The 25948-nt window shown below is 32.9% G+C and overlaps 1 protein-coding gene across 1 annotated transcript in view; it reads left to right on the forward strand.

Annotated features, from left to right (window-relative positions):
- Positions 1–21464, forward strand: part of Cand1 (cullin associated and neddylation dissociated 1) — a 37087-nt gene extending 15623 nt beyond the window's left edge. Inside the window, exons 3-15 of the mRNA XM_076854838.1 lie at positions 2720–2874; positions 4430–4553; positions 5994–6250; positions 6345–6450; positions 7507–7652; positions 10684–10976; positions 12303–12444; positions 12816–14309; positions 15065–15160; positions 17169–17338; positions 17426–17590; positions 19400–19507; positions 20373–21464. Coding sequence (XP_076710953.1) covers positions 2720–2874; positions 4430–4553; positions 5994–6250; positions 6345–6450; positions 7507–7652; positions 10684–10976; positions 12303–12444; positions 12816–14309; positions 15065–15160; positions 17169–17338; positions 17426–17590; positions 19400–19507; positions 20373–20597 — 3481 coding nt within the window. The 3' untranslated portion in view covers positions 20598–21464. The remainder of the gene's footprint in view (positions 1–2719; positions 2875–4429; positions 4554–5993; positions 6251–6344; positions 6451–7506; positions 7653–10683; positions 10977–12302; positions 12445–12815; positions 14310–15064; positions 15161–17168; positions 17339–17425; positions 17591–19399; positions 19508–20372) is intronic.
- The last annotated feature ends 4484 nt before the right edge of the window (positions 21465–25948 follow it).

The following is a 25948-nucleotide window of genomic DNA, read 5'->3' on the forward strand; positions in this document are numbered from 1 at the left end:
AGTTTGGTCTAGAGGGGCCCTGGTATAGCCCTTGACCCTGAAAGGGTCAGACTGTCATGAATAATACTGAGGACTTATTTTTCCTTTTGATTCCATTTTCTCATAGCGCACAGCATTAATTTTCTAGAGGCCACATGACGTGCAATAGCACAACAAACAGAGCAAAAGCAGATATGAAAATTCTATATTCTTTTAATCCCAAACATGAAAGAAAGTTGCAAAAATGTAAAAGCAGTACAGTTTTGGAAATATTTTTTGATTTTTGAGATTATAATTACTTTTCTTAAAATGTTACTATTCCTAATATCTAAGTAGTTTTATTTAATTTTAATATGGTAAGCATTGACAGATACACCCACTTAAAGATAATTTCTTTAGGGTCTTAAGTGATTTTTAAAGTGGGTCTTAGACTCAAAAAGTTGGGAATTCCTGTTACATGTTTTGTTTTGATTCTTCTGTTGTCTTTTAAGATGTGTCTCTTTATAGACTCTAGGGATTACAATTCATGCCTTAAATTTATCACAGTCTATTTAGTTAATATTGTGCCACTTGATATAGTTTAATTTCTCCCCGCAATAATAGCAGTTCATTTACTTTCCTCCTGTTGTGTGTGCTCCTGCTTTTTAAATACATTGATAAGTATGTGTATGTGTGTGTTTCTATAATACAACATTCTTTATGGCTTGAGGGGCAAAATACAGTCCTTTAAGTGTAGTTTATCATGTGTGTACACATATACCATTTCTGGTGGCTATAATTATTCTTTTCTGTTGACCCAAATTACCATCTGGTTTAATTTTCTTTTAGCTTAAAAATTTTCTTTTGCTAATTAATTCTTAATACTACAGGCCTGATGGTGATGCATTCTTTCAATTTTTGTTTGTGTGAAATTGTCTTTGTTTCTATTTTTGAAGAACAATTCCACCAGATATGAAATTCTAGGTAGACTTTTTCTCTTTTTGAGTTGTTTTCTGCCATTCAAATAGTTGTTTTCTAAAAGATAGTTTTGGAAATTTTACAATTGTTATCTGCAGAAAAGGTTAGTTTAGCAAAGCTATTCTGCTTATTCCTGGAAGCTACAAATCTTTAAATTAATTTTTGGAATCCCTTTTATCTTTATTTCCAGTTTTCATGGTTACACCTTAGTTTTATATATATATATAAATATTTATATATATTATATATATTATATTATATATATTTATTATTTATATATATATATCTGCCCTGTTTTTACTATCACTGCCATCAATTTAGATTGGGCTGTTCTTGGAGTTCTCCAAACAACTTGTTTTTCTTCCTTTCTCTTAATTTCCCAAATTGCAGTGCCTTCTACTTCTCTAGTCAAACAATCAGCAGTTATTTCTTGAGCATCTGTGTGTGAGACATTGATTGTCAAACTATTTTCATGTCACTTACACTTGAAAAAATACATTGACTCCCATTTTTACTACATCACGCTTAAATTTATTGGCTTGACTTTAAAGGTGTTTTATAATATCCTAGGACCCTATTTTTCCTATTGTGCTTTCCATCTGCCTTTTGTATCAATTCTTTTTACTCATTTCTTCCAGTATGCATTCCATTCATTCTAGTCTTTGGTCTTTATAAGAGCTTGTCTCCCCATTTGAAATGTGCCTCTTTTCTAACTGTCTCTTCAAAGTCCAGAACCTAAAAGTCTGTTGTTTAACATGTTAAATCCACTAGTGAAGGCTAACATTGAATTTAAGAGTTTATTTCAAGAAATTGCAAGATAGCAGATGCCTTTCTCTCCTTTCCTCCCTTTCTTCCTTCCTTCCTTTGGTACTGGGCCTTGAACCCACCGCTTTATACCTGGTAGGCAAACACTCTACCATTGAGTTACATCCTGGTGCCTTTTATTTTAAATAGGGTCTCACTAATTTGCTGGCCTCTAAACCCTTCTGCTTCTCGGCCACCTGAGTAGCTGGGATTACAGGTGTGTACCACCAAACATGGTTTTACTTCATTATCTTATAGATAAGTGAGTTCTTACCTCACTAGCTATGTAGTAAATTTTCAATCATAGGGACCGTACCTCCTTTGTTATTTAGTAATCTTGAATACAGTGGTTTCTTGATAACTGTTCATCCATCAAACTTACCTACTATGTGTTAAAGTCTATGGGAAGGTAATAAACAAAGGACTTTCCTCCATAAAGAAGTGGTTCAACCTGATGTAATGCAAACCTTTATTAACAGTATAAGATACTACCAGGAAAAAACTATATGCAAATTGCTTTGGGAGCAGACTAGTATTACTACTTTCAGTTGTTGCAACCAGTCAGAATAAAAGGAACTTTGTTATATAAATTAAGGATACTCAAGGATGTTCAGAATTCTTTTGGCTCATGAGGTGGAGTATGGTGATAGTATGATAGTATAAGTAAAAATTGTAAGAGTGATACATGTGACAACTGCTATAGTAGGTAAATCTTCCTGCTAGTAACAGACTACTAGTTGATTGCCTTTATATTATAAAGTTTTGTTTTTTTTTTAATATTCGAAGTGGTAGAGTGGGGAATGAAAGTCATCTTTAGTTGGGGAAAAAATTGGAAACCAACTACAAGGAGTTTCTCAGTCGAGTTTCTTTTATATCCTCATTTGTATACTATTTATGATACAGGCATAATGTATACTTAGTTGACAGTTGCTAACCAGACAAGTTAATTTTAAGGGAATTTTTCTTTTTTATATTTCAGCCTTGGACCTTTAGTGAGTAAAGTGAAAGAATACCAAGTAGAGACAATTGTAGATACCCTCTGCACTAACATGCTTTCTGATAAAGAACAACTTCGAGATATTTCAAGTATTGGCCTTAAAACAGTAATTGGAGAACTTCCTCCAGCTTCCAGTGGTAAGCAAGAACATTTTTTTCTTATTTTAATGGAAGTATTTCTCCCCTGTCTTTAACCCCTGGTTTCTTTTTTCCTTTCCTGGCCAGAGAGGGAGAGAGATCATAAGAGATCTTTATAGGTATCCCTTTAAGCAAGTAAGAAAAATCAAGGCCTGAAGCCTTGTTTTTCTTAAAAATAAATTTAACTTTAAATGATTATGATTTAATTTAAATATACCAGATGAATTTTTATATGTTGGAGCAAAATTTTATATCGTATGTGCCAAAACTGCAGAGTGGAGTTGTGCTAGCCTATATGTTGAGGGGAAATATAAATAATATTTTGAGTTCTGATTACTATTCTATTTCCAATATTAATTTTCCTTTGCATCAGAATTTTCTATGTAAAATTTAGCAGTTAAGACATGGCTGTGAACCTATTCCATTTACTAGTAACTTTAAACTTTTTATTACTTGGTAATATAAAAATTTTGAATTATAACTAATGAATTTGTTAATTAATCAACTTTGACCTCTAATGAAGTGTCTATGTAAGTTTTAGAATTGATCTTGACTTGTAAACTCACTAAAATTAGCAGTCTACTAGTTATTATCTCATTTGCAAGTGGGGTAAAATATTATCTCCCTGCTTCATGGGAAGATTTAATTGGTAATAATGTTACCTAGGTATGATGTTTTTACTCATTTGCTTAGTAAATACTTAATAATTCACTATTCTAGCCATCATGCTAAATGCTGTTTATGTATTTCACCCCAGTCTAAACATCAGCCACCCAAGGAAATCTTAAGATTCTCCTAGTTTATAAATGGAGGAACTGAAATTCAGAGAGATTAGGTTAATTCATCCAAAGTTTTGATGTCCTAGTCCAGTAAAGATTCAATTTCATTATCTTTTGATTCCAAATTGATACTTTTTCCACTATATCATACTAATGTAACTATATCTTTAAGAAGTTCATTTCATTCAAATATTCCACCAGCTCTGACTACTCTATACAACTCAACATTATTTAAAATTGTATTGGCTGTGTTGGTATTTCCTTTATTTTACTTTATTTTTAACCATTCAGATTCTTTCTTTCACAGTTACTTATGTTTTTTTTTTTCTCTCATTTTCAGTGGCAACATGACCTACTTTCAATAGTAATAACCTTGATACATGTATGAGTATGAAATAATATTTCTCCTTTATAATGAAACTATGGAATCTGTGCTAAAAAGGACCTTTATTAGAGACTACATAGCTATCAGGTTTTCTTTTAAAGAAACTATTAAGTATTCGAGCTCAGAATGTTTTTTAATTCACTGAAATTTAAAAGGCTAGGTTACTAAAAAAGAGGACTTAAGTAGAGAAGACTATTGTTATTGCCTTCATTTATGTCTAATAAGTTATTTTATTGAAAAACAGACCATTTTGAAACATGCTTTTCTAGTATGGAGCTTTTGAGTGTCTTCATCAAGTTTAGAGTTGTCAAATATTTGATTTCCTCAATGAATATAAGATGGAATTCAACATCTTTGTCTTGAAATTATCATTGGTTTATTATTTATTCAGGTTCTGCATTAGCTGCTAATGTATGTAAAAAGATTACTGGACGTCTTACCAGTGCAATAGCAAAACAGGAAGATGTCTCTGTTCAGCTAGAAGCCTTGGATATTATGGCTGATATGTTAAGCAGGTAAATGTGCCCATTATTTGCATTACTTGTTTTACAGATATTGTGTTCATTTATTAAAAATTCCTTTTGGTAAAAGTAAAAAAGGTATCCAAAATTATTCATGTTTAAAGTGTCTTACAAATGTATATGATTGGGGGTAGGGGGACACATAAGCTAATTATGTAAGCATAATTATAAGCATAGTATAGTTCTGAAAATTAATAAGGTTTGTATTTTAAGTTTTTTCAGCACAGTTTTTCCTTTTTTTTTTTAACTATTATATTCTTATGTGTATTGATCTACTTAGATAAGAAGTACAAGTGGAAGTTACAAATTTTCCAGTTAAACAAATGTTGGTAATCTTTAGTAATCATTGTTTGTATTGCATGGTTTGTGGGGAGAAAGGAACTTGACTTTTTAGTCATTTGTTGCTTTTTTACTTTTCTACTTTCTCTTAGGAGAAAGTAAGTTAAATGGTCTGCAGTTATTTAATCCTTGGTTCTTGTAATTACACTTGTTCATTATTTGTGGCTAATTTAGTTCAATTTAAAAATAATCTTGTGCTTTCATATGGAAGGGTATGTGTGTATATGTAAATATATAGTGAGATGCTATCATTCTAGCACATGAAGAGCTTATAGTTTACTATAGGAAATGAGAACACAGATGGCTATAAGGCAGAATGGGACTGAAGACTGGTAAGAATGCATTTGAATTGAAGTGCTGGGTAGCACTTTTATAGATGAATGTACCTATATTGCAGGTATAGAATATGTCCATGTAAGTGGTGTTTTCTAGGATATAGAAGGAATAGAAAAGTAGTAGGAAATCATTCTGATAGATTGGAGTCATGTTGAGGTAGGTAGAGATTTTGTACTTAATTTGATAAGCATTGACAATCCAGTCAGGCTTTCTGTCCTGTGTGTGTTTTGATCACTGGCACTGTCCTGGCACATTATGGATATTTGAGTACTATTAACTCATTGAACTTTACATGTACATATGAGATGATTTTAAAAGAGCATTTGGAACCATGAGAATCTCTGAAATTTTTGGTATTTTGATTTATACAGAAAAGAAGGCAAGGAAGAGAGAGGAATGAGGTGAGACGGAATATAGAAGTGTTGTGAATCACCCCAGAAACTATGACTAATAGACAAAATCATTTAAAGATCATGGAAGGAAAAAAGTGACAAGATCATTGAGTTTTTGCCTAGCCAGTTCATTAGATAGCTTCTAATGGAGAATGTAAGTCTAGATTCCAGGAGTTCTAGTACTAGTTCTATATTTTTTGTTGCATTGGCAAAAAATAGTGAGAATTCAGTTTTCCCTTCATTCTGAATTTGGGTTTGTTTCATCTAAATTTATACCCTATTGCATATTTATGTTGAGTTCAGAGGACAGATATTTTAGTGTGCTCCGACATCTTGAATTCATTCATTTTTTCTTTTTTATTTTAAGGCAAGGAGGACTTCTTGTTAATTTCCATCCTTCAATTCTGACCTGTCTACTCCCTCAGTTGACCAGCCCCAGACTTGCAGTAAGGAAAAGAACCATTATTGCTCTTGGCCATCTGGTTATGAGCTGTGGAAATATAGTTTTTGTAGATCTTATTGAACATCTGTTGTCAGAGTTGTCCAAAAATGATTCCATGTCAACAACAAGAACCTACATACAATGTATTGCTGCTATTAGTAGGCAAGCTGGCCATAGGATAGGTAAGAAATGTTTTAAAGCTGTCTTTAATTTAAAAAAAAAAAAACAAAAAAAAAAAAAAAACATGTTTTTTAAGAAAAGGTATGTTTTTCTTAGGTGAATATCTTGAGAAGATAATTCCTTTGGTGGTAAAATTTTGTAATGTAGATGATGATGAATTGAGAGAATACTGCATTCAAGCTTTTGAATCATTTGTGAGAAGGTAAGTTATTTAATTTTTTTTTTTTTTCTTAAGAATAGAATAATAGGGCTGGGGCTCAGTGGTAGAGCACTTGCCTGGCATGTGTGAGGCACTGGGTTCAGTTCTCAGCAACACATAGAAATAAATAAAATAAAGGTCTATTAACAACTAAAAAATATTTTTTAAAAAGAATAGAATAATAATTAAAATCTAGAGTAGGTTGTATAAGGAAAAACAGTGCTCAAAATTTCAGGTGTATTTTAAATAGTTCTTTAATAACTGATAGCCAATTTTTGAAGATAATGTTATTTTTGTTATCAAATGTGACTATCACATTTACTTTGAAATTGTTTCCATCTCATTATTAGGAATTTATTTTTTAAATGTAAAAAAGCATTTATAATTATTTCTGCCTCTATAGAGGGGAAGAAATACAATATATGAAGATATATCTATCTGTCTTGAGAGATCAACAAGATAAATTAATTATTTGATCAGTGACTTTCAAATCTTTTCAACAGTTTTTGTTTAGATCCCTCATATCCATTTTGCTAGAAGAGTGATACTCATTTTGAAAATTTTGATTCTAATATTTTTTAAAAGCTTAATAAGAATTTTTGCATTTATGTACTCGAAGGCAATACTAACCTAGTAACAGATTTTTCCTTTGGCTAATATAGCATAGTGTCTTGGTCTCACTGGACTTAGTCTTCCAGTTATTTCTTGCCATTCAGGTTCTTGAGAAATCACTTTATAATCATATCCGATTTTTAAAATTGGAAATTTTATCTGGGCTTGGTCTTCACATATTCTTTCTACTCTTCTACATTAACCATAACATAGTTAAAATAAGTGTGTGAAGAGGAGGATTCTTCATAAAATTAATTAATTAAATAAATATAATTTAAAAGAAATCTTTTAAAATATGAAGACCCTGGAAGAAAAAGTTCAAGGCCAATTGGTGTTAAATGGTCTGGGAAACACTTTCATATGTTATTGATGGTAATAAAGTAAAATGTGGCAGACACTGAATTAAGGAGAAGAGTTGCTTAAAGCAGGTTTTGTTTTTATCTTCAGATGTCCTAAGGAAGTATATCCTCATGTTTCTACTATTATAAACATTTGTCTTAAATATCTTACCTATGATCCAAATTACAATTATGATGATGAAGATGAAGATGAAAATGCTATGGATGCTGATGGTGGTGATGACGATGATCAAGGTATTTCAGATTGGATGGAAGAAAATTTAAATTTTGTGAAAGACTCAGTATTATAGATGGAGGTGATTCTTACCGCAAATTATACTACAGTTTTGTTCTTTAGTTTTCACAGTTTCTACAAAATGTTTTTGTCAGAACATAAATTAGTGGTTTTTGTTTTTTTTTTTAATTTTTAAATCTGCTAGGTATGGTGATGCAAGCCAATAATACCAGCTACTTAGGCTGAGGCAGAAGTATCACAAATTCAAGGCCAGTCTGGGAGACTTAATAAGACCTTATCCCAAAATAAAAATTAGAAAAAGAACTGGGGAAGTAGCTCAACGACTGAGTACTTGTCTCACATGGGCGAGGACCTGGGTAGGGTAATGTTTAAAGACATATTAGACTTTCATGAATGACCTAAACATTTCTAAAATTGATGTTACACTGTGATTTGTGGTATTTACTCTGGAAAGGAATGGCACTTAAAGGACATAGGGTTGCTCATGTTTAGTTGTTTGTTTTTGTATTGGAAGAACTTAAGAGATATTTTATGAGTAAATCGTAGAGATATTTTAATGGGTAAATATTTTTTAATAATACTTTGTATTTAGTTTGATTCTTTGAATTTATGTAATAAACTTTCCTATAAAGTTTGTAATTTAACCTATCTTTAACAAAATAACTAAAAATACCTCCCTTAACTTCTCTAGCAGGTACTCCTTGTTTTCTCTCTACAGCAGAACTCTTTAAATTATGTTTTTCTTTTCCTTTCTTCACCTTCCATCTTGAACCCTCCTTCAGTGATGTACAATATTGCAAAGGCTGGACTGACTCTGCCTGTTAATTTTAGCAGTATTTTTTTATTTAGCTTTTAGGATACCAAACTTGGCTGGGTTTGGTCCTATTGTTGTGGTACTCCTTTTCCAGGACACAGTCCTTATACTTATCTGTTGGACTCTTAATTTTCTTCTGGACTTCATGAAGTCTCCTGACTTTATTAGTATGGTGACAACCCATATCTTATCTTTGCTCCGGATCTTTTCTTTAGAATCCATATATGACTGTTTAATTGATATCACTGGCCAAATATCTGAAATGTCTTCTCTCTACCTTTTGTTCATCCATCTTCAAACTTGTTCTTTCTTTGGTCTTTTTTTTTTTTTTTTTTTTTGTCTCAGAATGGCACCTCCATTCCTCTAATTTCTCAGGACTAAAACCTTGGTCATACATGATTGCTTTCTCTCATATCCCTCCCATCTTGGAGCTTTCCCCTCCTTTGGCATACCTCTATTTCCCTTCTCAGCATTTTAATTTTGTTTATCACAGTTTCTGACACATTGTATGATTATCTTCCACCTACTTGCTGTCTTCAGGGAGACTAGAAATTTTAACCTCTTTATTAACTGCCTTATGTCAGTGCCTCGAACAGTGCCTAGTACACAGTAGGTAATACATGTGTTATATTAATGAAAGGAAACCATAGCTTATGTTGTGATGTGAGTATCATTTGAATGAAGCAGTAGCAGTGTATGCTCCAGGTTTTGAATGTTGGTGTTTAGCATACTAAATAACATAACACTGTATGCTCCAGGTTTTGAATGTTGGTGTTTAGCATGCTACTTTATAAGTTATATGAATTATAAGTAACACCTCCTGTCTTTCTTCCATGGTGTTATAATGATTCATTTCAGTGATTAGGACATTATTAATTTTTTACATAAAATTGTTTTTAATAAACCTTATATTTCTATGATGTAATTCACATTGTATGTTGAAATTGGAGAAAATTGTATTATTTTTTTTTAAGTCAGTAGTCTTTTCTAGCTGTTCCTTTTAAATTTTATTTAAGTAGGTATGGGAGAATGAATCAAATGTCTTGTGTTTAGCAGTATTTTGTTGAATTATCTATAATGTCCAAAAATGAATGAAATTAAGTAAACTATTTGGAGATTTGAAATTAATATCATAGAGTCTTCTAAAGTCTACTTGGCTATACTTGACTGTCACTAAGCTAATTGGGTTATAAGGCGGTAGAGAGATATTACCCCTTACCCTCAATGTTCATATACTAAGGAATCATTTTAGACTGCCATGAGAATTGCTTTTTTTGTATTTACTTTCTTTCTTGGTACAGTGTCTTTCACAAAGGCTCTACCACTGACCTGCACCCTCAGCCCATAACAATTGTAGTTTTTAATTTTTTTGTAGTGCTTGGGATTGAACCCAGGGCAAGTGCTGTGCCACTGAGCTGCATCCCTAGTCCAAACCACTGATGTTTTTGTTGCCTTTCTGACTTTTTTACTCAACTGATTGAACCAATAGTGTTATGAAAGGAATAATTTTTTTTTTTTTAAGATTTCACATACACTCACATATATACACTTTTTTTTTTTTAAATAGTATTGGAGATTGATCACCCCTGCCCCTGCCCCTGCCCCTGCCCCAGGGTGCTCTACCACTGAGCTAGATCCCTAGCCCTTTTTAAAAACTTTTTGAATTTTGAGACAAAATTACACAAGTAAGTGTCTCTCTTACTTGCCCAGCCTGGCCTTGAACTTGAGATCCTCCTGCCTTAATCTCTGTGAGGTGATAGGATTACAGGAGTACAGCACTGTTCCTTGGCAAATTATCTGTTACATATACATAAGTGAGATATAATGATTATGCTTGCAGTGTTTGTGGTTTAACATTAGGAATTTGGAGAAGATGGTAATCTGTTAAGTGGGCAGTGTTTTCTTTTTATCATGAAAAATGTACAGTGTCTTTTCACAAAATTTTGAAAGGTAGTATATGCATATTTGTCCTAATAGCACATCAACCAGTTTAGTGAAAAGCCTTGTCATAAAGAAGTTCATTTATGTGCAAATTTATACAAGTAACAAGTTCTGGTGTCTGTTCAAGTTCTAGTTCTTTTTAAACTATGCTTGCTGTATATGTTAATGAAAAGTTAGATTAACTGTCTTTGATTAAAAATTACCAATTTGCTTTTTCTAAAATGAGATACTTTTCTTACCATTAATATCTTGTTCACATTAAAACTTCCCTTTAGGTAGTGATGATGAATACAGTGATGATGATGACATGAGTTGGAAAGTGAGGCGTGCAGCTGCCAAATGCTTGGATGCCGTAGTTAGCACAAGGCATGAAATGCTTCCAGAATTCTACAAGACTGTCTCTCCTGCGCTGATATCCAGATTTAAAGAGCGTGAAGAGAATGTAAAGGCAGATGTTTTTCATGCATACCTTTCTCTTTTGAAGCAAACTCGTCCTGTACAAAGTTGGCTATGTGACCCCGATGCAATGGAACAGGGAGAAACACCTTTAACCATGCTTCAGAGTCAGGTTGGTTTAAAAAAGTATGCCTTAGAAATTCATGATAGTAAATGTGCTTCCAGTGTGTGTGTGTGTGTGTAAATGTGAATTCTGAAATATCTTTGGAGAAACAAAGTTCTAAGATAAATGTTTGTGTATCAGTAAATGTTCATATTTACTTATAAATCATTTATTCTAATCAAAGTGTTTCTCATTTTACTTGACAAGTGATATTAAGATTCATTAAAATAATCTTTATATTTGGTATTAATGGAGGATTCTTAGAGCTGTCAGATCATATAGCCATCTGTTTTATCTGTTTTATTTAACCTCTGTCTTCTCATTATAATAAAGGTTTACATAAAAGCATTTGGCTCATGTAGTGAGAGATGAAATGATCTGTATAGTTTCAGTGTAGTGCATATTACTTAGTGCTTGACATATATCAACTCTTAGTATAATAACATACACATTTTTTACTTGAGGACTTTTTTTCTAAAACTTTACATCTTTATAGCTCCCATTTATTGACTAGTATATAGTGGGCATTTTCTTACATGTAATCTCTATAGTAGCTCTATGGAGTATATAAATACTATGTCTTTTTTATTATAAAAGAGATGTTTTAAGTCATTAAATCAGAGGAGGGGATAATACATATCATATCTGTTCAGTTATGATATGTAGGTGTTTAGTATTGTTGAGGGGTTGTTTTTGTTCTTAATCTCTTTTTTAGTTATTGAGGGATTTTAGAAGCTCTGTCTATAGCCTAAGTCAAGCTCATCTATAAGAATTGTTGATGGAGACCATATTTAAGTTTTACTAACAAACATTAGAAAGTTTAGACCAGATGCCTACAAATTGTACCCCTGCAGTTTATAGCTACTTTTGAAGTGAGATTGTTTTCCTGGTGACAGGAAACTGAAAGCAAAAAAAAACCCTATTTGATGGTTACTTTTCCATAATGTTACTTGTTTTCTTTGTTACTTATCTGTTGTCTTTCTATTTATAAATTAAATTGCTAAATTTTTAGTTGAAAATTATTATTTACTATTTGCTGAATTTTTATTAGTCATGTGCATTTTATAATTAAAAATCAAGGAAAATTATTTTGTTGCTCTGTAGGAAGCTAAGTGATATCTTTTTATTTTCTTATTAGTTGCAAGCAAATAGTTATAAGAATTATAGTACATGCAAAAAACTTGGTTTAGATCTAATAGTCTTTATTTGCAAGAGCACTAGGAGCTGATTTAGGAATGGAACCCAAACCTTTTTCTTCATTCTCCATAAATTATATTAAATATACTGAGGAGATACCAATGGATGAACTAACTAATGAGTATGTGAAAATTACAGGTTCCCAACATTGTTAAAGCTCTGCATAAACAGATGAAAGAAAAAAGTGTGAAGACCCGACAATGTTGTTTTAACATGTTAACTGAACTGGTAAATGTATTACCTGGGGCCCTAACACAACACATTCCTGTACTTGTACCAGGTATGAAAGAAATAGTGTCTTTTGGGGGCTTGTTATGGACTTTTTATTTTAAGACTCAGATAAGTTTAAATAATTATTTCTCTTAAGAGGGAATTTTATGAAAATTTAATTTGCACATAGAATTTTTTTTATCTAAGCATCTTAAACATGTGAAGTTAGAAATTTGCAAATAAAAAGTTTAAAATTTTACTGTGTTTAAAATTTGGGGTTTTTTACTTTTGAGATAATATAATGAAAATAGGAACTTTAGCAGTATTTTAGAGGTTGATTTTTAATATTTCTTTCTTGAAAAAGCATAGAAATCATTCGATTTTTTTGTTGGCTTTTTAGGAATTATTTTCTCACTGATGATTTTTTTGTTGGCTTTTTAGGAATTATTTTCTCACTGAATGATAAATCAAGCTCATCGAATCTGAAGATTGATGCTTTGTCATGCCTATATGTAATCCTCTGTAACCACTCTCCTCAAGTCTTCCATCCTCATGTTCAGGCTTTGGTCCCTCCAGTTGTGGCTTGTGTTGGAGACCCATTTTACAAGATTACATCTGAAGCACTTCTTGTTACTCAACAGCTTGTTAAAGTAATCCGTCCTTTAGATCAGCCTTCCTCGTTTGATGCAACTCCTTACATCAAAGATCTATTTACCTGTACCATTAAGAGGTTAAAAGCAGCTGACATTGATCAGGAAGTCAAGGAAAGGGCTATTTCCTGTATGGGACAAATTATTTGCAACCTTGGAGACAATTTGGGTTCCGACTTGCCTAATACCCTTCAGATTTTCTTGGAGAGACTCAAGAATGAAATTACCCGGTTAACTACAGTGAAGGCATTAACACTGATTGCTGGGTCACCTTTGAAGATAGATTTGAGACCTGTCCTGGGAGAAGGGGTTCCTATTCTTGCTTCATTTCTCAGGAAGAACCAGAGAGCTTTGAAACTGGGGACCCTTTCTGCCCTAGATATTCTGATTAAAAACTACAGTGACAGCCTGACAGCTGCCATGATTGATGCAGTTCTAGATGAGCTCCCACCTCTTATCAGTGAAAGTGATATGCATGTTTCACAGATGGCTATCAGTTTTCTTACTACTCTGGCAAAAGTTTATCCCTCCTCTCTCTCAAAGATAAGTGGATCTATTCTCAATGAACTCATTGGACTTGTGAGATCACCCTTGTTGCAGGGGGGAGCTCTTAGTGCCATGCTAGACTTTTTCCAAGCTCTGGTTGTCACTGGAACAAATAATTTAGGATATATGGATTTGTTGCGCATGCTGACTGGTCCAGTTTACTCTCAGAGCACAGCTCTGACTCATAAGCAGTCTTATTATTCCATTGCCAAATGTGTAGCTGCCCTTACTCGAGCATGCCCTAAGGAGGGACCAGCAGTAGTAGGTCAGTTTATTCAAGATGTCAAGAACTCAAGGTCTACAGATTCCATTCGTCTCTTAGCTCTCCTTTCTCTTGGAGAAGTTGGGCATCATATTGACTTAAGTGGGCAGTTGGAACTAAAATCTGTAATATTAGAAGCTTTCTCATCTCCTAGTGAAGAAGTGAAATCAGCTGCATCCTATGCATTAGGCAGCATTAGTGTGGGCAACCTTCCTGAATATTTGCCATTTGTTTTACAAGAAATAACCAGTCAGCCCAAAAGGCAGTATCTTCTGCTTCATTCCTTGAAAGAAATTATTAGCTCTGCATCAGTGGTGGGCCTTAAACCATATGTTGAAAATATCTGGGCCTTATTATTAAAGCACTGTGAGTGTGCAGAGGAAGGTACCAGAAATGTCGTTGCTGAATGTCTAGGAAAACTCACTCTAATTGATCCTGAAACTCTCCTTCCACGGCTTAAGGGGTATTTGATATCAGGTGAGTATTTTCTTATCTAAGATAGATTTTCTTGTCTAAAATAAATAAATAAAATTTTTGACATTGAAAGATAGCTAATGAGGAAGTTGAACCAGATTCTCTTATATGTAAAAGTTAATGTATGCACATGTACTGCCTTGTGTTACAATGTGGAGCTATATTGATGAAATTTTGTTGTTTACAAGGATAGAGTATAATTAAGTAGTAATGCTTAATAAGTTTGATCTAGTTCTTCATGCTGACTACATTTTAATGTCACTGTCTTAAAATGTGGAAGATTGCTCTAGAATTAATCTAAAGGGCTTGCTAGTGCTAATTATGTTAAAATTGGTGAAAGTATTTAATTCAGTTGAAAGATCTTAGATTTCAGATTTACCAGTGTCAGTGCCATTGAAATAAGTAGAAAATAGTAATGGCTATTCATTCTTAAAATAGGTTTCTTTTTTTAATAAAATTTTGAAATATTTATAAGCTACTTGTGGATTTAACCACTTCCCTTTTATGAGGGCTAGATCCTCCATTGTTTCTTCCTTTGGTCACCTTCTTCACAGAAGAAATTATCTTTTGAAATTTAATGTGTTTAAATTTTGTTTGGTAAGTAAATTTTGCTTCTTTAGTATTCTGAGAGCAATAAGAATATCCTTTTTGGCCAAAGAGAATTTTAAAGATTTGAAGACATGGTGTTATATAAAGTAGTGTGAAATGATGTCCATGGATTTCATGGACCAATAGACTTGCAATTTATTTTTAACTAGGCTCATCATATGCCCGAAGTTCAGTGGTTACAGCTGTGAAATTTACTATTTCTGATCATCCTCAACCTATCGATCCACTATTAAAGAACTGCATAGGTAAGTGGGGAAAAAAAGATAAATATAAATATAGTGTTAACTGTTTGGGTGAAAGAGCTGTTTTGTCAAGTTTCTTAATTTCAATAACTATAAACATTTATGAGGAAATTTTTGTTTTGCTTAGAAATTAAAATGCCTTTTAGGTAATTATTTTATTAAAAAGATTATTGATGTCTGGGCTTTGTGGCACATGCCTGTAATCCCAGCAGCCTGGGAGGCTGAGGCAGGAGGATTGTGAGTTCAAAGCCAGCCTCAGCAAAAGCAAGGAACTAAGCAACTCAATGAGATCCTGTTTCTAAATAAAATGAAAAGAAGAGCTGGGAATGTGGCTCAGTGGTTGAGTGCCCCTGAATTCAATGCCTCATAAGATCCCTTTGCCCCCCGCCCCAAAAGATTATTTATTATGTATGATCTTATAGCTTTATAAAATTATGTTTGTTTATACTTATTACTGAAAGAACGAACAAGGCTTGTCATCTTCGGAGCAAATGCCCATTTATTGAGGAACAGCTCTGCGTATTTATAGAGCCAGGGGTGGTTTGACAGTTGGCATGGGGTGCTTTTTGATTGGAGGGTAAGGATCAGGTGAGCCAGCAGGGCTCTGATTGGTGGGTAAGGATCATGTGAGCCAGGAGGGCTCACCATTGGACGGCTCTTCTTGGGGGATGGGGAAGTTAGTCTTTGGGGGGGGGGGACTCCCAACATTTACCAGGTGATTTTGCAAATATATTAAATTTTTAGTTGATAATACAAGCATGTGTTTAGAATCAACTACATACTTGATAATCACATTTTGGGGATAATCTAAGATTAATAAATTTTGGATCAGTTAGAACGTTAACTGAATGAATCTCATTTGAACTGGTAGGGCCTCAATCTTTGATTATTTTGAGGGGGCAGGGATTGGAGGGTTACAAACAATAAATAAGCTCCCAGAAACAAACAATAAATAACCTCTAAGAAGAGGTTAGAGGTGATACTCAAGAATATCTACAGCCATTATATTGTACATTGTTAGTATAGTTATTCAGTCAGGTGGTTTTCTAGTTGAATTAACTATTTAATTCAGTATTTGAGTATTTGAACATCAAAACCATCTAGGAATCTTTTTAAATTTCAAATTGAAATTTCTAGACCAAGGAATTGGGACCACAGGTCTACTCTGCAATAACATTTCATTCATGATAAACAGCAGTATTTTAGATGCTTTGCTGAAAGGAAATACATGCTCTCTTATAATTATTCCTCTAACAGTTTAATAATTAGGTAAACAAAGGGGTGGGGAGGATTAATCTGGTACATTTAAATTATTATTTGGGAGGAGGGGGTACCAGGGATTGAACTCAGGGGAACTCAATCCCTGAGCCAACATCCCTAGCCCTACTTTGAATTTTATTTAGAGACAGAATCTCACTGAGCTGCTAAGCACCTCACCATTGCAGAGGCTGGCTTTGAACTTGCAATTCTCCTGTCTCAGCCTCCTAAGCCTATGGGATTACAGGCATGTGCCACCGTGTCCAACAATATTTAAATTACTTTGAAACCATGCTGTCTTCTAAACTTTTTGTTTGTTTTTTTATAATAAGTGCTGAAACTTTTCTGGATGTTACCATTGAGTTTAAACTTTGTTTAAAAATTTTTTGTTGTTGCTTTTAGGAAACTATAAGGAAAACCTTGCAACTTAGTCTTTTTGGCTACAGACATCATTTTTCTGTATAGGCCACCTCTGGGGAATTTCATGGACTGTCCTTCCATACACTCTGCAGTATATATAGATAGTGGGTTATCACTTGAAAATGTATTCAGCTTTAGAAATGATGATTTTCCTGCTGCTAAAATAAACTTTTATGGTTCACTTAGTATTTTATCAAGTTCTGTTCTTTGACCTTCAGTGAAGAAAATAACAGTGATATCAACTATAATAAGCAATTCAATTTGAAAAAAATATTATGCATATTTTATTTTATGCTTACTATAGCTGTATGTTGCTTTTCTCATAATTTTTCAGGTGACTTCCTAAAAACCTTAGAAGACCCAGATTTGAATGTAAGAAGAGTAGCCTTGGTCACATTCAACTCAGCAGCACATAACAAACCGTCATTAATAAGAGATCTTTTGGATACTGTTCTTCCACATCTGTACAATGAAACAAAAGTTAGAAAGGAGCTTATAAGGGAGGTAAGTTAGTTAGAGTACATTGTTTATCTGAGCTTGTCTTTTATTTCTTAAGTAGCATATCTACACATTCTTTTTTTGTTTTAACAGGTAGAAATGGGTCCATTTAAACACACAGTTGATGACGGTTTGGATATTAGAAAGGCGGCTTTTGAGTGTATGTATACACTTCTAGACAGTTGTCTTGATAGACTAGATATCTTTGAATTTCTAAATCATGTTGAAGATGGTTTGAAGGACCATTATGATATTAAGGTAAGATGTTTGATTGTTTTATAGAATGTTTTAGAGGAAGACTGCAGCACCTGGTTCCCTTGTAATTTGTTAACACCTATAAGTTAAAAAAAAAAAAAATGGGTTGTCTATTAAGATCTTAGTAAGCATCTAATAAACTGTAATATGCAAAAGTAGTAGTAATGACCAGCCATGGTGATGCATGCCTGTAATTCCAGTGGCCTGGGAGGCTAGAGCAGGAGGATTGGGAGATTAAAACCAGCCTCGGCAATTTAGCAAGCCCTAAGTAACTTAGCAAAACCCTGTCTCTAAATTAAATATAATAAAAGGGGTGGAGATGTGGCTCAATAGTTAAGCACCACTGAGTTCAGTCCCTAGTTCAAAAAAGAAAAAAGTAGTAGTAAGGTAGTGTAAGAAAAGTTGATATAAAAGAAAAGTCCAAAACTCATTTTATTAAAAGATGAAGTGGAAATGGACACAAAGTTTTTAAGAAATTCTGTGCCAGCTTGCTTAATGACTAGTCCCTTACCTAGATCTTTTCCAGAGAGTCCAGATAGCTTTTGCTATTCAAAGTATAAATCTCTGACTTTTTTGGCCTGTCTCGATGTTGGACTATAGTTGTTACCCATGAGAGGGTTTCCTAGTTTCTTCATATTGTCTTGGTCTGTCTTTGAGGCTGATCTGAATGATAACTATTTTTGTTTACCTGAATGAGGGCTTTTTGTTTTTCAGTATAATATACCATGTTTAATATCAGAAATTTTATTAAGAGGACAACATGCAATAATATTTTTTAGAAATACAAAGCAATCTGTAGAAGAGCCTAGAAATGACTCATTACTTCTTAAGTTTAGAACTTGAATTTTGTTTAGAACTGTTTTTTTTATTTTCTTGTTTGTTCATCTCCATTGTAAATACAAACAGTAAATGACAGATTTGAGGGAAAAAAATGTATTATATTCATTTCCTCAACTCTTCCATTAGGGCCTTTCCAGGCAGAGCAAAAGTGGTAACTGATCAGTATTGAGCTTTTTACCAGAACTTTTATTTGTTTATATATGGTAGTGACCTGATCCTCCCAGATTTCAATAAAGAGAGCTCCCCCCAAAAGTAACAGGATATATTGTTTAATTCTATAAATAGCCCAAGAGAAAAAAATTAGGGGTTGTTTAGTTTTATACGAATTAATCTGGATAACAGTTGAGATAATCCCTCTCCCTAGAAAAAATCTGCTAAGGTAGTGGAAACTTACTATAAAGCTTTTGTCCAGGTTAGTAATATTCTAGTTCAGTGAATTTCAATTCTGGTGCACATGGGCTTTTTTAAAAATACTAAATCTGAGGCTGAGGTAGAAGGATCACAAGTTCAAAGTTATCCTCATTGAGGCCCTAAGCAACTTAGTGAGACCCTGTTTCATAATAAAAAGGGCTGGGGATGTGGCTTAGTGGTTCAGTGCCCCTGGGTTCAATCCCTGGTACCAAAAAAATTGAATCTACAACCCTATCCTGACAAGTTAAATAAAGCTCTCTGGGGATAAGGCTGAGGAATGGGTATGTTACAGAACCTTCCCAAGTGATTATAATGTGCAGCCAAGATTGAAAACCAGTTTTCTAGTTTTGTATTTTAGGACCACATGACAGTTGTTCTCCCTAGCACTTAACTCAGATAAGGTTTGAAATAAATCTTTGTGATTCAGAATGACATATTACATTAAAATGAATCTATTTTACATGTGAGTCGTTTTTCCTTTTAAGAAATTTATCAGAATTTGGGATTTTGTCCTTAGAAAAAATATCAGTTGTAAATTTTGTCATTTTTTATTCCTAATAGATGCTAACATTTTTAATGTTGGTGAGACTTTCTACCCTTTGTCCAAGTGCGGTACTACAGAGGTTGGACCGACTTGTTGAGCCATTACGTGCCACGTGTACAACTAAGGTAATCCTTAATAGACATCAATGTAGACTATCCTCGGTGTAGGATTTATGGAGTGTTTAGAAAGGGTCCAGGGTCTGTTTACCATGTAAGATTAAAATGTTAAAATTTTGTGACTATGTAATTATTTTTTGCTTTATAAGTCTTTTCATTTAAAAATAAAAAGTTTAGGGAAACAAAAACCATGTTTCTTTTTCTTGTGTAACTTTGAATTTAGGATTGGTAGCTTTTTCTGAGGTTTCCAAATTTAATTATTCTAACTTCATATGTAGCAGTTGATCTAAAGATAACCTATTTTTTTTATGAACTGTAGCACTGTTACATGTTATTTTTATTGCTATAATAATATGATATATATTTTAAAGTACCCATGTAGAATAAGATGTGATAAGGTCATATTCAGTTCTGGTTAGGGAGGGAAACATAGGAGACTTCATATGAGGGTGATGATATTTGAAATTAACCTTGGAAAATGATTTTTTAGACCAAGAAGGTTAAACAAGGTTTTTAAATATCAAGTAATTACATGAATAGAGGCATGGAGGTGTTATTATATGGCATTTGAAGAATCATGAGTAATAGGATAGCTAAAGGCCAAAGTAGGATTTGCTTAGCAGATGATATTTCCCAAGTTTCACTTTTTGTTTCAATCATGTGGGTCTGGATTTTCTGTGTAAATTCCTATAAAAGAAAAAGAGACAGCTTCTGCTTTGAAAGAAAGTTTAATTCTGGCTATACTTAAAATATAAAGTGCCCTTTGGACCTCTGATAGTAATTTTGCTTATTTACCAGGAATTCCTGTGTGCTTAATTTTGTTCATGTAAGCTATCTTTTACAGCATGTAATTTAAATTTACTTCCCATTACAGGTAAAGGCAAACTCAGTAAAGCAGGAGTTTGAAAAACAAGATGAATTAAAGCGATCTGCCATGAGAGCAGTAGCAGCACTGCTAACCATTCCAGAAGCAGAGAAGAGTCCACTGATGAGTGAATTCCAGTCACAGATCAGTTCTAACCCTGAGCTGGCAGCCATCTTTGAAAGTATCCAAAAAGATTCATCATCCACTAATTTGGAATCAATGGACACTAGTTAAATGCTTGTTCAATACTGGGACCATTACATTTGACCATATAATGCACTGAATTGACAAGTTAATCATAAGACATGGAAACAAGTGTCTAAAAGCTTCAAAATGTTCCACTTTTTTTCCTTCATGGAGACAGTTTGTTCAGCTTTCTTCCATTGTTGTTTTGTAGCATTTATTTGAGAAATGTGTATTTCCATAATCCAGAGGTTGTGAAACCACTAATGTTTTAGTGGTTAGAAGCAACATTTAAAATGGAAACTAAAAGTTAGGACTTACAGAGTGTGGAGATAGGGTCCAGTATCTATTTACCCTGTAATGTTTAGGATTAAAATGTTAAAATTTTGTGACCATGAATTTCTTTGTTTTATAAATTTTCTCATTTAAAAATCAATTCTGCAAGACAAAAAAAACCGTTTCTTTTTCTTGTATAATTTTTTGTTTCAGCAGTATAATTTTTTGTTTCAGCAACACAAATTGATTTTTAGCTGGCAGACAAGAATATCCATATAAAATTTGTTACATTTCAGAGGATTTGGCAGTTTTGAAAGGATAATAAGGTATCATTTTTAAGTATGAGGATTAACAATATCCCTGTTGCACACACTAATTTTGCATGAGCAAGTTTACAAATATGTATTGTCTGTAAAGAAGCATGTGCAGATTATTCATAATACAAAAGTTAAAATAAGTATTATTAGTGCAATTTTCAGATATTTATTTTTGCACAGAAAACATATCTGGAGAGAGAGGAGTAAATTTTGAAACTTTGGTTTTCTTAATGTCAGTGTGAATTTGCTAATGTTTTCAGCAAATCAAGTCACAGGAACAATTTGCCACTTTTATTCTATTATAGATTTTCTTACACATTTAAAATTTGAATATTTAAGTACTCAGTTTTCTTCAGTTACCCATTTGTGTGTGTGTGTTTCCACCTACAACTTCTTAAAGCTAGATCTTTCTTTCATTACTGTTGAAAGTCTACATTCCTCAGCAGAGGATACAAATACTGTGTATGCTTTTGAATTTTATTTTTAGGAAAATTCTGAAGCCAGCTATCACAGGTTTGTTAACTAATCTTTTAGTTGAGTTAGATTTTTCCCCATCTCTTATAGAGCTAATTTACATATTGTGTTTGGTAAGTGTTGACTCCTTTTTCTGATTAAGGAATCTGCTGGGAGAACAAAGCTTTTGCGTTATAGTTGAAATTTTTTTTTAACATATCCTTCAGTGAGCTCATTTCACACTGTAGCCTCTATTCAAATTTGTGGTGCTCCTGTAACAGTTAGAACTAACTTCTGAAATAAAAGACATCTCCTAATGCTGTGCAAACATAGTTTACATATGTTGAAGGAGGCAGTTGTTGAGTGACCAATTTCAAGCTGTCTGATATTTGAAAACTGCACATTTTATTTTTGAAACTGTGAATTAGAAATACTTTACTTGCTGTATTACTTCCTGCTTTAACAACCAATAATGCAGTGGTTTTAATTGATAACATACTGTGGTTATTAGATTAAGAGCTTGATTTTTGAATGTTCCAATGATAACACAGAAGACATTGCTACTAGTGAGAATTTTGATTAGTACATTGACTTAAAGTTGGTTGCATTTCAAAATATGGCAGGTGAAAATCTTATACCAGAATTTGCATAAAATTGTAATAGAAATTTATTTTGAGATGTAGTATATTATGTCCTATGCATTATTGTGGTATAGATATTGTGGATATATTCAAGGTTTTGGTTACATAGTTTCACAATAAACTACAATACTGCAGGCTTTAGGACTGAATAGGTTTGTGACATGCATATAGACTGACATACATATGTTGTGTGAATGCCTTAGTTAATTGCCTAAAATTAAGTTTTTTTTTTTACTTTATTATTATTTTTTTATTTAAATTCCAAGATGCACGTTATGGGGTTTTTTGGGTTTTGTTTTTGTTTTTGTCTTGCAAACCAGTTCATTTTTCTAACATAGCTGAAATTCTTAGTACTAAAGAAATATGGTTCTAGTGTTAATCTACCTATATGTACACCAGCATAACACAGTAACAGATATGTTCACTATTTAAATGTTGAATTATCCTGATTAACTCCATACTTCTAGGGTAATGTGGTCCAGATGCTGAATTGGAAGTAGCAAGGTGTAGAGACCAGACATATTTTGTTATTTATGCTGCTTACTATAAATGGTAAGAGGTTCTGCTTCACAATTCTCCACGTGTAGGTTCCTCAGGAGATCTAAAACTTAGCAATATGAGAATAAGCTGTTTTCTGGTTTTCATGAAGACATTTAAATATTTAAATTTTAGATTTGTCTTCTATTTTTTTGAAGAAAGTTCTATGGGATTGAGTTTATTTTATCTTAAAAATCTAAGGCAGAAAGAAAATTTGGTGTAGTAGAACCTAACTTAAAAAGTTATTTATAAAATCAGTAGGACTGAATAACTTTTAAAATGATGGTCATGTACTTTATTAATGATATCTGAAAGCTACTCAACCATTAGTAATTAGTGTTCTTACAAGGTACACTATGATGACTTCATCATATGTTTGAGAATTTACATGATTTTTATGTAACAGTAATTGAATTACCAAATTAGTTTTTTTTCCTTACACTTACATTCGGTAAATAGTAAAAAAGTTAATATGGGCATATGTAACCAGTTCTAGGGGGTATTCTGATATCTATATCTTGCTCAGCCTCAGACATGATTATATGGTCATGATTTAAGTACAAAAGGAAGAATATTCAAAATCCTCAGCCATGAAGAATTCAGTTGAGTTGTTAATTAGCCTTTTATGTTGTATTTAAAGTCATATTACAAAATATAAAGTAATACTTTTCAATTGAAATAACATTTTCTGCCCACAATTAAATTTTATCAAAAATATAAATTGTTATATTAATGATATTTAGAGAGTAAAGACCTCAAAAATTTCAGCAAGTAGGTTTTGGGTTCTAGCTGTACTTTGAGTTGAATCCTAATTATCAAACCATGCCCATCCCAAACTCAGACCTTTTTTTTAAATCTTAAAAATTTTCTGTGGAGTGGGAAGTTACCATTGTATTAACAGGTCCTTTACTATTTGGAAAGTATTATTATGATAAATAGAATATCTTTATAATTTTGGTTGCTAAAATGGAACACAATATAATTATTGGCCATAGCTACCAAAAGCTCATCAGATAAAGCTATGTTCTTTTTTTAAAAAAAGCAAAGTGAAGTCATATTTTACCTTTCCAATACAGTAAGTTGCTTGTAACTTCTATTAATACTAGAAAAGAATTTGTGTAGACCTGTGCTGTGGTTTTTGGCAAGAAGTTTTAGAAACATGTTTTTGCTCTTTGTAACTTAGAAAGTTAGCTCTGATTCCAAAATGGGATTTGTTTTTTCATCGGGCATTTTGAAAGCCAGCTTTAATTAAAACCACCAAGGAGGTAATCCATATAATTGTACTTTGTTCAACCCTGTTGTAATATCAGTGTGTCAGGTTTCAGAATTTTTAGGAGATGAAGTTCTGTTTTTGGAGTCTTATTACCCTGACCTTCATACCTTTAAGTTATTATTTCAGATCTGGGATGACTTTGGCAAGTTTGTTTTGCTGAGGTCTTTGGAAGGGGGGGAAAAAACCCTAGTATTATTTGAAATGAAATTCTTTACAGATTAGGGAGTATCGGAATTAGTGTATTAACTGTTGTTAGTAATGCTTGGTGCACATTGAATGATATTTCTCTAGAATGCTCTTACACACAAAAACTAAAGAATTGTACTTTGAGACTCTGATTAGATGATATCATGATAATGAAGAGCTATATTACTTGTTCACAGATATTTCACTTTTAAACATGATTAAAAACCCAACTATTTAGGTAAGGGCAGCTGAATATGTGCAATGCTAGTTTACCTGTAATCTTAGTATAGCATTTTTAAAAAAGATACTTGTATTTGCTTGCAGTCATTACCATTAGTGAATTAAGTTAGGCTTTCCTAAGATGTCCGGAAATAAACTCCTGGTTTCCTATTTTAGAAATAAAATTCATATTATTTTAGATTAGGATTTTAGACCTTGGACTATTAGCATTTTGGACTTGGTATTTTTTTTTTTTGTAATGGGGGAGTGCTGTCATGTACATTGTAGGATTTAGCAATATCCCTGATGTTTATCAACTAGATGCCGGTAGGACCCCACATAACCCAGTTGTGACAACCAACATTGTCTCCATAGGTTGGCAGATGCCCCAGGTGAAGGGAGGCAGGCTTTGCCTCAGTAGAGAACAACAGTTTGCCAGAAAATTTGCTTGTTTCTAGCAGCGATACACAACTGAGAGTGTATGTAGGTATTTCTCCAGAAAAGGTAAACAGAAATCTCATGTTTACATAGGCAAAGAGTTTTCAGACAATCTTAAATGTCAGTATTTTATTTTCCTAACTATATGTACTGCTTCTAATCAACCTGTTTTCTTCTACCAATTAAAACAATCATGGCTTAGTGAAAATAGGTTTCTATTCTTATGTTCTGTCTTGAGTAAATCCTTTAACCTGGAGTGTTTTTCTCTGGCTATAAAATGGCTTTTTGCATACTTGGTAGAAATATGATTATGAAGGGGGTTGTGAGGCAGTTCAAGTGCTTTTATATCAGTGCTTTCATATCAGTGCTTTTAACTTGTACTGCATACAAGTTTAGTAGCAGTAGCCATGAGCAACCAATGTACTTGAATTCTTCAGTGAAACCAGATATGATGGGTTTTCAAAATCATTAACTTTCTGTCCATGGGAACGGTTTGTCCATTAATTTACTTTATTGAACTAAAGGCTCGTTTCCAATATGGACATCTTTGTTTAGCTTTATGCCAAATGGTGATATTTTGTATTATAATCCCAAAATATATTTGGGAAGAATTATTAAAGTCAAGCTAACTCTAGCAGATTTTTCTAGAATTAGTTTATGATTAGAGACAATAAAATTATTGCCTCTGTATGAATCTTGATAGAATTTTAAAGGATGTGGTGCTGGTAGGCAGAAAAACTACCACAAATTTCCCATTTCTTGAAGTGGGACAGTGAGTAGTCCTTCAAATTTCTGAACCATATCATGCCCATTTGAGAGAAAATGGCCTAATGAAAGATAAGTTAATTGCCTTTTACATAGTATTAATGCAATATTGAAACCTATTGGTCAGAAGTTTAAATGTCCAGAATGCTGAGTTTGGAAATCTTGAACTTCACTACATATTTAGAAATTTTCTCTATGACTGAAAGTCTATATTCATAGTTTAAAAAAAATACATCTAAAAGATTTCAATTTATTAATTTGATTCAACATCAGTTTTCCTTTAAAACAAGCCAGCAG

This window comes from Callospermophilus lateralis, chromosome 4 (genome assembly GCF_048772815.1).
Source record: "Callospermophilus lateralis isolate mCalLat2 chromosome 4, mCalLat2.hap1, whole genome shotgun sequence".
In the NCBI taxonomy this organism is placed as follows: domain Eukaryota; kingdom Metazoa; phylum Chordata; class Mammalia; order Rodentia; family Sciuridae; genus Callospermophilus; species Callospermophilus lateralis.